At 25.2% G+C, this 17,330-nt stretch overlaps 1 protein-coding gene across 1 annotated transcript; it reads left to right on the top strand.

Moving 5' to 3' along the window:
- Positions 1–1,741: 1,741 nt before the first annotated feature.
- LOC119665753 (protein charybde) lies at positions 1,742–16,966 on the top strand. Its single transcript, XM_038074996.1, has 4 exons — positions 1,742–3,816; positions 13,396–14,104; positions 15,095–15,205; positions 15,278–16,966. Exons 1-4 carry the CDS (start codon positions 3,741–3,743, stop codon positions 15,354–15,356), a joined length of 975 nt encoding a protein of 324 aa, XP_037930924.1. The 5' UTR covers positions 1,742–3,740; the 3' UTR covers positions 15,357–16,966.
- The last annotated feature ends 364 nt before the right edge of the window (positions 16,967–17,330 follow it).

The raw sequence follows: 17,330 nt of genomic DNA, 5'->3' as shown, positions 1-17,330 counted from the left end.
ACTCCAGTAAAAAAGTGCGAACATAAAAGTTAAGTACGGCTTTGGGTCAATTGATTAAGGAGCGCTGACTCTGAGCTTTAAATTTGCTAGGGCACCAGTTCGATTCCTGGTACTTGCACTCTTAAAAAATTGTTTACGAATAATTAAATATAATAAATAGTTCCTAGACCATTGATGATATTTGGCAATACTCGAAACAGCTGTATGATCAATCAAAAATTAAATTAATTAAAATAATATGAAAATGAATTTTTGTTGTAGTTCACTATTGTTCGAAAAACCTCTTTATAAAATGTTTTAAAGTAAAGTTATTCTAATCACAACTTTGTTGTTATTATACTACATGATTAACTAAATCACCGTATTAAAACTTTTAAGCTTAGAATCATTAATTCAGAAAAAAAATTCTATTTTAAATATATAAGAATAATAAACTCAAGTAAATATTTCTCACTCAAGAAAACAATTAACATCTTATTAAAATATTTTTATCTATGAATACATCAAGGTGCTAAAACAAACTGCATCAAACTACATCCCAAGTTTACACTCCCGCACCCATAGAGCATTCATTCGTTCATTTATTTGCAACCATGTGTGCCTGTAGTGTGGACGAGTATGTAAAAGAAATTTCAAATTTTATTTGTACAAATGCAGGTCTCCAATTCAATTTGAAAAGTTATTATGCATCATTAAATATGCAGTGAAAAAGAGGAATTGTGAATAAAATATATAATACAAAAAAAGTATAAAACAACGTTGACTTTTGTGTATAAATAAAGGTGTATAAAATAAATAAATAAAACTTATATATGCCTGCTTTTTCACAACTATACGTGAAATGAAAACAACAAAAAAATGTAGCAACATCATTTAAAGAAATGTCAGCATATAAGTAAAAACGTACAGTAAAGAAAATGAAGTGAATTTTCATAAAACAGAACTACAGAATAACAGAACGACATAAAAACCACGTACAACAGTCAAGCAAGCACTAAATAAATTGGAAAGAGTGTGGTTGAAATATTAAATAAAACTCCAACTGGCAAAACACAAACAAATGAGTGAGAAATTAATTTTACTTTTTGAGTATTTTTTAAAGTTAAAAAAATGTATGCAAACATATAAACAATGAGTATTTAATACTCAGTATTGAATAGTCTTTGATATAAATTTTTAAACGAAAATCACTCTTTATAAAACTCTTAGTTTTACTCAAGAGTCTGTGCGTTGCATACAACATGTATATAATTGTACCGCAAAGAGGAAAGTAAACACCAAAGAATACCAAAAATATACTCTTGCATTATGTAGAAGATCCAATGAGTATTTCATACTCATTGAATAGTCTTTGGAAGAACAGACGTGAGGGATTACTTCAGAATGAGTCGTTTTTTCCTTCAAAATAAAACAGCTGATAAATACATATAGGTAAATAGTCAACATATGTTTCTCTCTTTTTTTTGATTCTATCTCATAAGGCGAGTAATCCAACATTTTCCTCAGCACCACTGGCTACTGAGTACTAAAAACGTTTTTTTTCTTCTCCAATTTACTTTTTATATTGCTGTTATAAGTTCGCAACTTATTTTTTTTTGTTAAAATGAGCATGTCTCCTACTTCGCATGGCTGCTGCTGCTTTCATAAAACCATTGGAGAGTAATTCATATTTTCCTTTTTCATGTTTCCTAAATAAAGCATGAGTGCGCATGATATGGATTTTCAGTACAATTTCATATCACTCAATAAGCAAATCTCTACTACTCAAAGCGAAATCTATAAAAGCTGTACTGCCGGCCGGGTACCGTGTAGTAGCTTTGAAACACTGCTGAAATTCGCAACTACGTCTACTGGGAAAGATATTGGGCGAGACGACGCGCGAGTTCGCAATCACACACACTCCTCCACGAAAAGAGAATCATCTTTTTTTTCTTTGACAATAGTTCAGTTTTTCAATAGAATCTAAAATTTAAACCAACTAAAGCACGCTAATACCAACCACTTCACCCAGTCGTTCGTTTTACAAAAAAAAAAAGTTCAACCAAAAATAATTTAAATAGAAAAACTTCAATTTTTTTCACATCATTTATTTTTTTGGTCAACAAAAAAAGCTACGTTTGTGCGTAAATCTAAAAAGTATTGTGTTTTTCTTCAGCAGGAAACGACGAAGCACATTTCCTTCACACAAAGCGTACAAAGCTATCAAACCAGCAAAAAAACTGTAATTTATAAAAAAGTTTTTTTTTTTAAATAAAAAGTTTGCCATTTTATTGCAATTTTAAATTATAATTGAAAATTGAAGATTGCAATTCTCTAAACCAAAATTTAAAACGGAACTTCAAAAACAATTTTCCTAATTTTATTTCCAAAATTTTTCTGCATGAAATTGTTTCACAATCGACGGAGAAGACAAACGAAATTTTGCAAATTTTCGTGATATTTTAAGTGCTGTGAACACAAAACAAATACAAAAACAAAAAAATGTCAAAAAATTAAATGCAAAAGAGGAACTCTTGAAACGAAGTAGCAGGAAATTTGAAATTTGTGTTTGTGCAAGAATTTAACTTTAACTGTAGAAGCCGAACAAGAAAGAATCCAGTAGAAAATTATATTCAGGGAAGCATATTCAATTTTTAAATAAAATAAAACAAAGCGAACTTTGCGTTTCCAATTGTGAAACTTTAAAATTTTAAACTTAAACTTAAAATTTATTAAAATAAAATAAAACAAAAAACAGCGGTAAAGACTTAGAATAACAAATTTTTTATATGCTTAAAAATAATTAAGAAAAGAAAATCACACAAATCAAGAACAATTAATTAGTTGTTATTTTTAATCAATTCTGTTTTTTAATATTAATAACTGTTTTTAAAATATGTTTTATTATTATATTAATTGATGAACTCTACAAAACGATTACAAAAAATCAAATCAAAAATTTAACTCAGTTAGTCAACGTGCCGTATATCAGCAGCAGCAGTAAAAGAATGAAAAAATTATTCTTATAAATATAAACAAAAAATATATAAAAAAATGAAATTAATTCTAACACAATAATAAAAATAAATAAGAACTTTTTTGTGATTAAAGTGCATTTTTAATATTTATTCAATAAAAATATAAAAACTACAAGGGAAACTTGTAAAATAAAAACATTTATCGTTTATCATTAAACAAAAAAAATAATTTAAATCAAAAGAACAGAACAGTACAGAACTTAATTCAACTACAAAAACAACAACAACTACTACTACTACAATTACAATAGCAAATCTCTGTGCAATTTCAACAGAGTGTTGCTACCAAAAATTTTCCACAAAAACGTATACAACAACAATATTTGAAGCAATCGGTAGTCGTCATTGCAGCCGCTACAATTTCAGTAGCTGCAGCAATAACGACATTGACAAAATTACTTCAACATTACTTCAACCACCAACACCACAACCACCATCAATATACCACCAAGTCCGGTTACCGCCGAAGCTGCAACAATTGAAGCTTCACTCAATAATACAAAAAAATCCTCCTCCTCCTCCTGCAAATCTAAAGCAACAACAACAAGGGACTGGCAAAGGGACAACCTTAATTCAAGTACAGAAGAAGATATTAAAAGTGCAGCAACAACAACGACGACGACGTCTACGGTTACGTCCAGTAAAACGTCGACGTCGTGCAACGACGACGCAGAAGACGAAGACGATTTGATCCATATCGATCAAGTCTTCGAAGAATTGTTAATGAAAATGGAAGTGCTGTCAGTGCAAAATCAATTTCAGGGACAATTTGGTGTCATTGGTTCAAGCAAGGTTAAAGGTGAGTTCTAAAAACAGAAAAAAATCATCACATAAAAATAGTTTTTATTAGAAATTTTAAGTTTAAGTTCTGTGTGAGTGGCGCAGTGCTTCTTCTGCTGTTTGTAGAAAATTAAGAATAAGCATTTCTTTCTTGCTTTTTTTTTTGGGTAAATTAAAGATTGAAAATTTTAGTATCATTTTTTTTTCTTTTACACCTTATGCTTTGTGCAGTCGCGTAAAAAGTGTTAAAAAATTATTAGAAAAAATAAAGAAGAAAATAAAAACTTAAAATATATTAGAAATAATTTTTTTTCTTTTATAATAATTTTTATAAATATTAATTAAGAATATTTTGTTTACATTTCATTAAGACTTATAATCAGAATATTTCTAATTAGTCAATAAAATGTTTGCATTTTGTTTTGTCTTCTTTAGTTATAATATCAATAAATAAATAATTTTTATTTATATTTATATTAATTTATCTATATTTATATTTTTTTATTTATATTTAAATTAATTTACTTTATTAATTTATTTATATTTATTATAAATTGCTTCTTTTTACTAAAAATATTTTTTTTAAATATATCTGTTGAATAATATTTATAGATAGAAAGGTAGAGCGATTGATATAGATAAAACTTGACTTGATCGATCCGGGGCAATATCAGAATATAGTCTTGAAAGATAGAAAATCAAAAGGACATAATATTTAAGATTATTTTATCATTAAACAATTAATTATAGTTATAATTAATTATTGTATTTATTTTATAAATAATTAATAATAATTATTTAATATTATTATTGTTTGATATTCTTATTATTCGTCAATAACATCATAGTTATATATCTTTATTATTTCATAGTATTGCTATTTAACAATATTTTCGTTATTTAATTTTCTTAATGTTATTTTATAATATTATTGTTATTTAATATTATTAGTGTATTATATTGCTGAATATTATTATTTTAATGTTAATTTTTTCTTGCCGATACAATTGCGTCTTTATGACGAAAAGAAACTATTTAAAAGTTAGACGGATTCGAATAGCAAAGAAAAGACAGGGACGAACATTTTATTAAATTTACTTATTTATCTATCTATTATTAGCGAATTTTAACAAATGTTAAAAGAAAAAGAAAAATTAAAATACTTTCAATTTATTATTATTATTAAAAGCGAATTTATGATAATAATAATTACGAAACACAAAATAAAAGTACAAAGTAAAGTAATAAATTATAGATCCTAATAAAAATAAAAAAATTATATCAAAAGTTATCTTATCATGATTTTCTGTTTATATTAAATATAACAGAGTTATTAAAATAGCCGCAGATTGAAGAAATCCAATTAAAGATATTTAAGAATTATAACTTTACCTTATAGTTTTTTCTTTTATAATTTTATTTGTTTAAATTAACCTTAAATCTAAAATAATGTATAAAAATTAATTATTTAATTTAAAATAAAAAAAATACGTTCTATTAGTTTATGTTAGTGTTTAATAAGCGACATTTCTTACAATTTACAAAATTATATATGAACAATTTAAATCAATAAATATTTCAAAAGACAACTGATGATAAATTTTTATAAAAATAAATTTTTAATTAATTGTAGTTGTAGTCTATTCAAATTTTCCAAGTCCTTGTCTATATAAAATATATACTTCTCATTAAACATAAAATTACAATTAGAGTAGTTATATCTGTAAATTTTCAATATAATACACATTATTAGTCAACAAAATATATAAATTTTTTAATGCCAGGTATATTTAATATAAAAGAATTTTCTCTGTAAATATGATTTAGCTTGAAATATTGAAATTAAATATGTAAAAAAAGTAATATTTAATAACAAATAATATATAAATGAAATAAAATCTAAATTCTAAACTTGGATTCATATGAAATAATTATATAAACAATAATGCATAATGTAAACAATAAATAATAATTTAAAAGGAAATAAATAATAAAAAAATAATATATTAGAGATTGATTAAAATTAATTAATGATGAATATATTTATTATAAGATCAGATATATTTTTTGTTGACTTTTTAAATTATTTTAATCCATTATTTATTCCCATTTGCTTATTTATTTTTATTATTTGTTTATATTTTATGTGATTTAATATTTTTGTTTATGTTTTATGTAAGAATATGTTTTGATTTAAAATATTTTTTCAATTATTAGTTAAATACAATTTTATGTTGATCAGACATATGTTTTAGATAATGTCAATTATACTAATGTTCCAATTTTTTTTTTAAGAGTATATTTTTTTAATTAGTTGTTTTTTAGGTTTATTATTAATTTATTTATTTTAAAATGATTATATAATTTTAAAAACAAATAATTAAAATCCTAAGTATACATGTATGTACATATAAATATATAATTGTTTATTTAATTTACTTTAAAAATGAGATTCTTTCTGCTAACTTCTTAAAAAATATTTTATTAAAATACATATTTTTTTAAAGTTAAGGTCTGTGATATTTTAAATAAAAATACTATAAGTTGCAGAATTTAAGCAAATATTTTTGGACTAATAATTATTATAAAATGAACTTCCTTAATATTTTTTGATTAATTTTATGGTTTGTAATATATAACATAATATAAATCAAAATAAATATAAATTATTTATTATAAATCAATATTAAATATTCATGTTTTATTACAAAATTTTTTTAGACTATAAATATGTATTGAACATAAATTTGGATAAAATATTATTTTACATATTTGTATATATGTTACATATCTACTTTACAATTAATTTATTGTATCTTTGAACTACTTAATAAATTACATATAATAAAAATTAATCATAGTTCTCTATATAAATCTTATATCATTTATAATATATAATAGGAGTATCATACATAAAAAATGTATCATATATATTATACATCATATGTATTATATATCATATATATAAATTATTATTAAAAATAAAGTTATAATTTTACAAAAACTACTTGAATGGCAATAAGTCTACCCTAAAAGACTAAACTAAGCTTCATCTCCATTGGGACATTATATTTGCATAAGAATTTGCCGGCATATGTTAGATTATATATTAGATTTAGACTTAAAATCGATGACAGACTCCATGTAGACCTTCTATGGAAACGTTACGTTACATAGGGTTCTTGTTATAAGTTGTTCCACCCTTTTAGTGGTTTGGTTTTCCTATGTAGGAGGCTTTATGATTTTAAAGAGACTTGTATCACTTTAACCAATTAAGTTTCTTTAAGAATTTTGTAAGACTGCTGATATTTGCTTGTGTTTGCTGTCATATTTTATTAGTTGAATCAACTTAATTATTATATATATATATTATTTTAAATTATATTAACATAATTAAAATAATAATAACAAAAAAAAAAATGATTTGCCCTTAAAATACCAAAATGTCTTTGTTTTTATAATTTTATGTGTGAGTATTTCACAAATTTACTGAACATAAGTTCTGAACCTCTTTAAGTAGAATTCAAAACCAAGGCTACAATTTTATTAGTTCTATAAAAAGAATTTCGTGTAGTAACAAAAAATACAAAATAATTTATTTTTGGGATGAGTAATTCATATCTTATCACCATTTACATATCTTCTCGAACACATCTTTACAAAAAAAAATTGTTAATTGTATATAAAAATTTTGAACATTTTTCAAATTTGAAGGTTAAAAGTAAACAGAAGTAATCTACAATTAGACTTTCAAAAATTTACAAGTACTCATATGTCAATAATAGATATGTATATAATATAAATAAATATATATGTATGAACAGAGATATTTACAACAATTTAGAAATAGAAATATTTATTTTCTATTGTTAATTTATTCTTGTCTACACAGCAGTTTACACACATATGTTCATACAATATTAATATTGAATATACAATATACATACAATATTAATTTTATATATACATATATGTAATATATTACATTATTTCTTTTAAATTAAGTTTTAATAGAGTATTATTATTCTGTTAAACTATTCAGAAAATATATAACAAAAAGTGAAAAGAATTAGAAAATTCAAAAGAAAAAAAATTTCCATTACAATTAAAAATTCCTTATTAATTTTAAGAAATAATGTTTAACCTAAATTTTGTTGTCAGTGGAAAACATAAAAAAAATATAGGCAAGAATTTAATATCTTTTTGCTTGTTTGCACCTAAAGTAGCTGCCAAATTTTCTTTAACTTTATTAATAATTAAAAAAAATTAAAAAAAAAAACTTTAACATTTTCCACTTTGCAATTTCTATTCTCAGAATACTTAAATGTTTTATCATCATGTTTATTTTATTTAAATTTATAGATTATTTATTATTCATTCTGTTTAATATCTTTTGGGAATTTTCTTGTTGTTATACAAAATCATTTTCTATTAATTATCTTAAATAATGATTCAAAGAAGTTATACACTTTTAAAAAAAAAAAAGTGCCAGAAGGTTTTACTGTTACAATCCATATATCTCTGTATATATGTTAGTGTGTATATATAATCCATATGTGGGTTTTTTTTTTAAAAAAAACACTTTTAAACATATACATATGATAGAATGATTTTTTTTTTGGCACTTCTATTTCCATATAACATTAAATACTTGTATGAGTTTCAGTCAAAGATCATATATCATTTTATAAAATCATATACATATGTTAATGACGGAAGAAAACGAAACGAATAATGGATAAAAAAAAGCAAAATCTTGAAATTTGAAGTCCTTTTTATTGTGCTTTATTTTTTACTTTCATTTTTAAAAAAAATATATGTGTCAGTAGTGAAAAAGGATAATAGCAGCTGGTGTTGTTTGCTTGCAGCACATCTCTTTGATTCACAAACTGTAATATGAAATTATTTTTGAACTGAATATATGGATGTGAAGCAGATTTATTTTTTTTTTAATCGAAATACAAAAAATATAGGTAATGTCCTTGAAAACAGCAAAATATTATATGGTATATTGAAATAATAATTAAACATGTTAAAGTAGTTAATTTGAAAACTTAATTAAAACAAATTATTTCAACTTAAAATAAATTTATAAAAAATTAATAATTATTTTTAAACTGAATATATGTGAAGCAGATTTATTTTTTTGATCGAAATAGAAAAAGGATGGTAATGTCCTTGAAAAAAAAAACAAATTAATATGTTATATTAAAGTAATAATTAAGCATGTTTAAATAGTTAATTTGAAAACTTAATTAAAACAAATTACTTCAACTTAAACAAATACATAAAAAAATTAATAATTAATGAATGAAGATATTTTAATATTAAATAGATCTTATTATAATTTTTAACATGTACAAAATGCTTAAATATAATTATATATGTATTTATATTTATAATAAGTCAATTAAGAGCAGCAAGGAACAATGTCGTAGTAAGAAAGATAATATTTTTGCTTCCTACCAATTTTCCTTTAATTCCATTTCATTTTGAACAAGTCTTCATTTTCAAAATTAAACAAAAATTGTAAAGTAAATTTCCTTGCAATGTCAGCGCCAGGGATTATGCAACTTCCTGTGTTAATCCCTTCACTTTGTGCTAACGCAAAGCAAGCAAGCAGAGCAACTAAGAACACAGAACCAGCAGCTCAGCAAAAAAATAAAACAAAAAATAAAAAAACAAAAACAAAGAAATACTTATTAGTACAATAACAACAAACAGCAACGACAATGGCAATTACAACAACAACAACTGATACTACAACGACTAAGACACAAAACAATGTTAACAAATAACAAAATTAAAAAAAGTAGGAAGGTATTAAGGCAGGCAAAAGCAGTCAGTCGGGCAAATACCCTTTACATTGTTATTTTATTATTTTTTTTTGTGTGCTTATTCTTTATTCTACTCTTGTCTACTTGCTTGCATATTTGGTATTTCTGTTCTTAACAATTTATTTTATTTTTATTTTTTTTGAAATTTTGTTTTTATATTTTGTGGTTTTGAAAATTGCAGTCAATTTAATTTCATGACTGACTGCATTGGTTTTTTTTTAATGTTCTTTATTTATTTCCAACACACAAAGAGGATATCGTTGTCTAAAGGACACTTTACGTCATACACGTCTTCATTAAGAACTACTGGTTGGTGTGTGCTTGTCTGTTGTCACTTTACCAGTTTGTGTAGAAAAAAAGTTAGTTTTTTTTGAGTTTTTTTATTATCTTCAAGGACGTTTTTTTTAAGCCTGGTTTTAAAATTTCAAAGTATAAAGCAGTCTAATAATTTTTCACTAAAGAAGTAAAGTTAAAAACGTAAACTTCTTTTAAAGTATGTATGTATGTATTTATATATATCGATATTTTAGAATGTACATAAATATGTATAGGCCGTGTGCGAGTTCGAGTAAATTGAGATATGGTAAATTGAAATTTTCGAGGGATTTTTTGCACTATTTATTTACATAAATAATAAATTTACTGCAGTTATTTATTATTTTTGGTTAAAAGTTTTCAAATTTATTTATTTATTTATTAAACATCTTATAAAATTTTTACAATGATAACACAATTCACCTAATTTTATCTAATTTACCCTACTCGAAATTCTGGTAAATATCACTATTCGCTGCCATACCGTCATAATTTACTATTTCTCTCAATTTACCATCAATTTACTCGAACTCGCACACGGCCATAATGCACTTATGTTTAAAGTGAGAAATATACTTTTATCTTATTCATTAATTTATATACATATGTATGTATGTATATACGTCTGTAATCCTTGCATCCTTCGTATTTCACAAAATTTGCACAATTTTCTCCTTGATTTTCTACCGAAAAAAGCTGTTAAAATTTCACCTTCGCCTTGCAACAACGAACGAAACATGTTTGATTTTATACGCATTCATACAAAAAGCTATGTACATATGCATGTGCATACATACATATATACCTGATATATGCCTGATATAAAGTTGTTGTTTTATTGTAGTGGATTTTGCTTTAAATTTTGTGGGTTATTGTTGGCCGATTGTGTGTTTTCTTTAAAATATATGCATGCTGCACATGTGGACATTCTGCCTTTGTTTCTTTCTCTTTTATTGTATTTGATGCCAATTGAACATGTTGGTGCATGCACTTTGCCTGTCTCTACTTGCTTGCTTCGTTTGCTCTGTCGCGTTAATTTGTTGTCACCATCACCATCACCGGTTTTGAGCTGCAGCACAAATAGTTTAGCACTTATCCATAAATTAACTATTTTTTTTTTAAATTAACATATGCATGCATATGTATGTATTATAATGTGTATGTAGATTGTTATTCACAAAATATTATAAGTTATACATACAAACATGTTTGTATGCGGCATTCATTTTCGTAAGTAACATAAATAAAAATATGTTTTTATTTAAGAATATATAAAAGCTGCTTATTTGCATATCACATATTTATATATCTTATTAGCAAAAAAAAAAAAAATTAAATTTAACAAAATAAAAAAAATAATTTTTGTAAATTTATTCTTTTATATTCGTTTTTCATAATTATTCCAAACAAGACAAAAATATTAAGTTTACAACAAAACAAAACCAATTTTTTTATTTTTTTAAAAGTCAACAGCAACACAAAAATAATGTGAAGAACTTAAAAGCTGTAATTTCTTAGTTTTAAAAGTATACCAACAAGAAAATAAACGTAACAAAATATAGCAACAACAAAATCATATGTTCGTTCAGCACCGTCGCCGCAGCGCACATAAAACTGCATGATTTTTGGTATTGTGTGTAGTCAGAGTCGACGTTCTTGTTGTTTGGTTGGTTGGCGTTTAGTCAGTTAGTTGGACAGTTGCTTAGTTAATTTCACTGTCAAACTAGCGGCTGATTTCCAGCTGATGAGTTGCCAGGTGATTTCGTGTTGCCCCACTTCTCCCGGCTTTACATCCAAACATACTTACATATCTAATAACATAATCACTCCATTTGTGTTTTCAGTTTCTTTTTTACTCATTTTATTTTGTACTCTTGAGAGTGAAGTGCTTTTTTTTCTTGCTATGTTACCTCTCTTTCAAGTCATTTTGAGCATTTTCTCGCTCTTGCTCTATATGTTTCTACATGAATATATACATATATTTTATATATATATTTAAATATATATATTTATATAGATATATGTATGTAAAATAAATATATGTGTTAACATGTGTGTTTTGTGCTATAAAAGTCCACATGGTTGTTCTTTTAATGTATATTTATCTATATATATTATTTTTTTGTTTTTTCTTTTCGCTCAGCTGTTTCTTATTTACTTGAATGCCGGCAAGTGTTGTTAACTGTAAAAAGCAGCAAGTTGCATTAGTGTGAAGAATAATAAAGAAAATGTTTTGCTTACATATAATTCGTTGAAGACAAAGAGAAAGCAAAAAATACACTTAAAAAAAAGTTAGTGATTTATGATATCTTAATCTTCTGCCATACATTATGTAAAATTATTAAAATATTATTAGTACTTAAGTTACTAAATTGATTATTGAAATATGTACATTAATAAATTATGCTATTTTGCAGTTACACTAAAAATAGTATTCTAAGTAGAAATATTATAAAATATATTTTTTATCAGCATAGTTTTTAATTTGGCCTAGCACGTTTTGTTTGCATCCAAGTGATTTTGTGGCTCTCAGAGATTTAAATTAGAATTTTAACTGAATTTTAATAGTTTTAATAATTATTTTATTAATAATAAAAATTTTTATAAAACGATTCTAATTGGATGAATATTTGAATCTATTGCCTTGTTTACACTTACTATTGCCGAGACTTATAAAACATAAGCACATTTTTATATTGATTTTGTATAAAAAATTATAATTGTTACTACACGTTTGTCGAGTTAATTGCTAAAGTGTAAACGTAGCAGATTTTATAAAATATATGCGTTATATATTTATTACATATAATATAATTAAATTTATAACATATTTAATAATGATATATTATCAGTTCTACGCCGTGTGCGAGTTCTAATAAATTGAGGAAATAGTAAATGGTGTCGAATGTTGGTATTTACCAGAATTTCGAGTAATGTAAATTAGATAAAAATTAGGTAAATAAGGTATTATCGTTTTGAAAATTTTATAATAATTAAATAAATATTTACATAACTGTAGTGGAAAAAGTCCCTAGGAAATTTCAATTTACTTTACCTCAATTTACTCGAACGGCCCTAATATGCAATTTTATAATTATTATTTATTTGCTTAATATCTCTATAACCTATTATACAAAATATTTTAAAATGATTTTTTTAAAATACGGTTGGCTATTCTAAATACTACCTACTATACTAACATACAGTATGCTATATCTCTAAGCACTTTATATATACTATAAAGCATTTTAATATTTGATTAACAAAGGAGTTAACATATGCAAAATACTATGACTGTTAAGTTAAAAAAATCTGCGTACAAACATGCCACATAAAATTTAATAGGTTTTTTTTATATATATAAACAACGAAAATGTTTATTTAATTTTAATAAAGTAAAGTAAACAAATAAAATGATATAATTTTTTCTCTTTCGTTTCTTTTAGACTGGACAAGTCCATTAACGCCACCTCCACCACCACCATCACATAATCGTAGCCAACAACGTAGCTTAGTTAGTCAACAACAAAAACAACAAAACCAGCAGCAACAAAAAAAATCTCAATCAGATAGCGCAGAGAGTGGTATTGACATTGTTGACGGTATACAACCGCAACATTTCTATCACCGTAATCAATATACTCACGTTCATAATCGTCAACAACAACAAAAACAGCAGCAGCAACAACAACAACAACAATATTATTCACAATCACATCAACAACAACAACATCATTTATACCAGCAACAACATTTAAATTATTCAAAAATGAATACAACAACAGCTGCTGTCGCAGTTGAAAGCTCAACAAGCTCTCGTTTCGCTTACAACAACAATTTGTTATGCTGTGATGAAAGTGTTACAACAGCCACTGATGCAGCTACCACAGCAACAACACCCGACACAGAAGCAGTTAGTTTCATTACAGCCAATGATGAAATTAATGCGGCTGCCATTAATGAACTATCGCGGCGTCTGCAGGCAGAGCTGCGTGCGGCTAAAAGTCGTCATTTGGGTTGCACAGAGGTGACATTACCTTGGGATCTAACACCCCGTATTGCTGCAGAAATAATCAAAACATCTGAACGTGAGCCATGCGGTGTGCGCAGTTGTACTATTTTTATTGAATTTGAAGACGAGCCCAATAACACAAGGTAAGTGATTTAAGTTCTTTGTAGGATTGTACATTTTAGTTCATTTTCGTAAACTAGTTCTGTAATTCGTTCGTTCGTTTGAATGAACTATTTCGATGTGTTAATTTCTATATAGTCATACTTAAACCAATGCATATGTATGTTATTATTATTGGTGTCTAATAAGATGAGCTGTTTCGGAACGGTACTATAAAGTATAATTTAGTATATAACATATAAAACACTAATGTATTTAGTGTATAAAGTTCCCGGAATTATACTTGAAATGGCAACTTTAACTTTAAGAACAGAGAAAAATCATGCACAGCTATGGCAGCCAAGCGCGATGCGTGGTTGATAGCCCTACCAAGTAAAACAATAATCCCAACATTCTGCGAAGTGACTTTAACTATGCTCAAAACACTAGTTTCGGTTCGAAAATCTATCCTCGAAGTGATAACTTTAACTTTAAGAACAGGAAAAAAATCATACACATCTCTGACAGGCAAGCACTTCTATTGAAGTAGAAAATAAGTAAACTGATTTAATAATTCATTTAAATTAAACTATGACATTCATAATTGATATAAGCTTAGATAAAAAAAAAATTTATTAATTACTTAAAAGCGAGTGGCTGTCTCTATATCGGGATATCTTTCATCTTTGTATCGACAATCAAGTGCCGCTTATTTATATGACAGAGACCCAAACTCAACAAAAACGATAATGATTACTCAGTAATGATCCCACCGTCGCCTTCATTTCCCTCTCAATCACCACCAATCCACTTCCCTAATCGTGTAATAGTCTTGTATACCTTTTCATGTTATCTGCTTACAGATCCCAGCGGGTTACAACAAGAACAACTCAGTACTTTACTCAACTTTACTTTTGATATTACTTTTGATAACCAAAAAATTTTCAAATCTTTACCATATATATAAATATTAAGCTTTTATTAGTATAGTCTAAGGTATACTAATAATAAATTTTATTATTTTTTATTTTCAGGCGTATTGCAACATTCAAAGTGGATCCAAATACAGTTTCAACTTTCGAGCTATACTTGACTTTGAAACATGATAGAAGTGGTTGGACCTCGAAACTACCACAATTTTTAAAGTATGTATAAAATATTTTAAAGACTATAAGTGCATCTCGTTAACGCTGAACTATATCTTTTACTTTTCACAGAAACCTTACACGCAGCAGTACAATTCTAATAAGTCCAGATTTTACGCTGACCAAAAATAAGCTTTATTCTAGTGAATAAATGCAAAATAAAAATAAAAAAGCAGTATATTAAAAAACAAGTTCTAAATTTTCTAAACTAAACAAAGGGCGTGCCGCATATGAACTGCTAGTTGCCATAGGCGGTGTTAATAATTGGGAGACTAAAATTTAAACACACAAACACCAACACACCACATATATAACATACATATTTCTATATCGCTGTCAGTGCGTGGAAAGCAATGGCAAAACACACCATACACCATATTAAATACACCACACTATTACACAAATAAAAACAAAATATAATTATTTAAAATCCCTCCGAATTAATTTTTTGATATCTTCATAAATAATCAAACAAAACAAATTTAAAATAAATATATATATATATATTGATGATTAAAGAAAAAAATCAACTGAAATCGAAGTCATAGAGGCAAAATTTAATTTAAAATAACAAATAATAAAGTTTCAAAATATAAGAAGAAAAAAATTTTTTTAAATGAAAAATTAAACTTAAACAAAATATTAACTTTGGACCACACTTTTCACCTCTACTTTTTATAAGCAAACCAAGAGCAACAATAAAATAAAAAACAACAACAGCAAAAACAACAAATCAACTGCAGTTGCAGGCAACTTTAAAACTAAAACTAACAACATTTATAAACAATCGGACTGACTTTTGGATATAAAGTATTGCATTAAAATACTTTTCTTTTGAAAAACAAAAAAAAAACCAAAAATAACAAACAAAACAAAAGGCTACAAAATTCAACGTTTGGTGTTTACTCAATCAAGTGCGGAAGCGGAAGTGAAAATTTTTTTCATAGTTTTCATTAAGTATTATTAATAAAGGAAAACGTATTATATAGTTTTTCTCAAGAAAATTTAATTAAAAATAAAACTAAATATAAAATAAAGTTGATGTGATATTAAAAAACAAAAATACTACAAATGATACAACAACAACAACAAAATTGCTTAAAGGAGATAATTTAAAATTTGTTTAAAGTAAAACTGAGCTTAAAGAAATAGTGCGTGAAAATGTTTTAAATATGATATTTGACGAAAATTATTTAGGTAATTGATAAGAGAAGAGATTAAGCATTGTCAAAAATTTTGCACACAACTGTGACTTCATAAAGAGTCTCGTTAATTTTTTATGAAAATCATTCATTAATAATATCATTTAAAGTGCATGAAAAAACTCCGTCACTTTTTAAACGATATTTTTGCTAATGTTTATAAGAAATAAAGAAATCAAATCATATTTATCTATTACATATTAAAACTGTGACTGCATATCTATCGGTAGTTTACAGTACATTAATTAACATCTATCATAATTTTCAGCAAAAACCACATTCATAAGCTCCGTACTATACTATTATTCGTTCCATCTTTGTTTCATTTTCATTTTGGTTCTTGATTCACTTCAAGTTAAATATAATTTTACTAGGAGTTTTAGAAACAACAATAAAAAAAACAATATAACAAACACAATATATAAGCTTTTAGCTATTTTTTATATTAAATTATTTGTAATAACCAGTTTAAATTTTTTTTTATACTATTTATTATTAAAATAAAAACTGTAGTATTTTTAGTATGTTTAGGAATTTTCAAATTTAGTTGTTACTATTAAAATATAACAAATAAAACAAAAAATAAATGTAATAAAAACAAATCAATTTTGCATATAAATATATATTATATACATATATACAAAAAATATCTTTGTGTTATTAAAATTTCAAAAATTTATAAATTTGTAAATGATTATTCAGTAGAGTTGACTATATTTATATGCGTATTAGTAGGCTATTATAAAAAAAAATACAAAACAAATTTTTTCTAGATATGCAACTTATGTAAATTAAAACAAAAATAAAAACAATTTGTTTAGGTTTCTTGTTTTCGTTTACTTTGATAGTAAACTGCAAGAAACAAATTTCATTAATAAAAAAAAACAACAACAACAACAAAAATTATGTATTAATATTTAAAA

Source organism: Teleopsis dalmanni, chromosome 1, assembly GCF_002237135.1.
Source record: "Teleopsis dalmanni isolate 2A chromosome 1, ASM223713v2, whole genome shotgun sequence".
Lineage (NCBI taxonomy): Eukaryota > Metazoa > Arthropoda > Insecta > Diptera > Diopsidae > Teleopsis > Teleopsis dalmanni.
The sequence above is the reverse complement of the archived record's forward strand: the minus strand, read 5'-3'. Positions and strand labels throughout refer to the sequence as shown.

Bases quoted from the DNA above. Each gene is read 5' to 3' on its own strand.
- LOC119665753 (XM_038074996.1), top strand. From the start codon at position 3,741: ATGAAAATGGAAGTGCTGTCAGTGCAAAATCAATTTCAGGGACAATTT. The intron at 3,817-13,395 runs GTGAGTTCTAAA...CGTTTCTTTTAG, and splicing joins TGGTTCAAGCAAGGTTAAAG to ACTGGACAAGTCCATTAACG. The intron at 15,206-15,277 runs GTATGTATAAAA...TACTTTTCACAG, and splicing joins AAACTACCACAATTTTTAAA to AAACCTTACACGCAGCAGTA.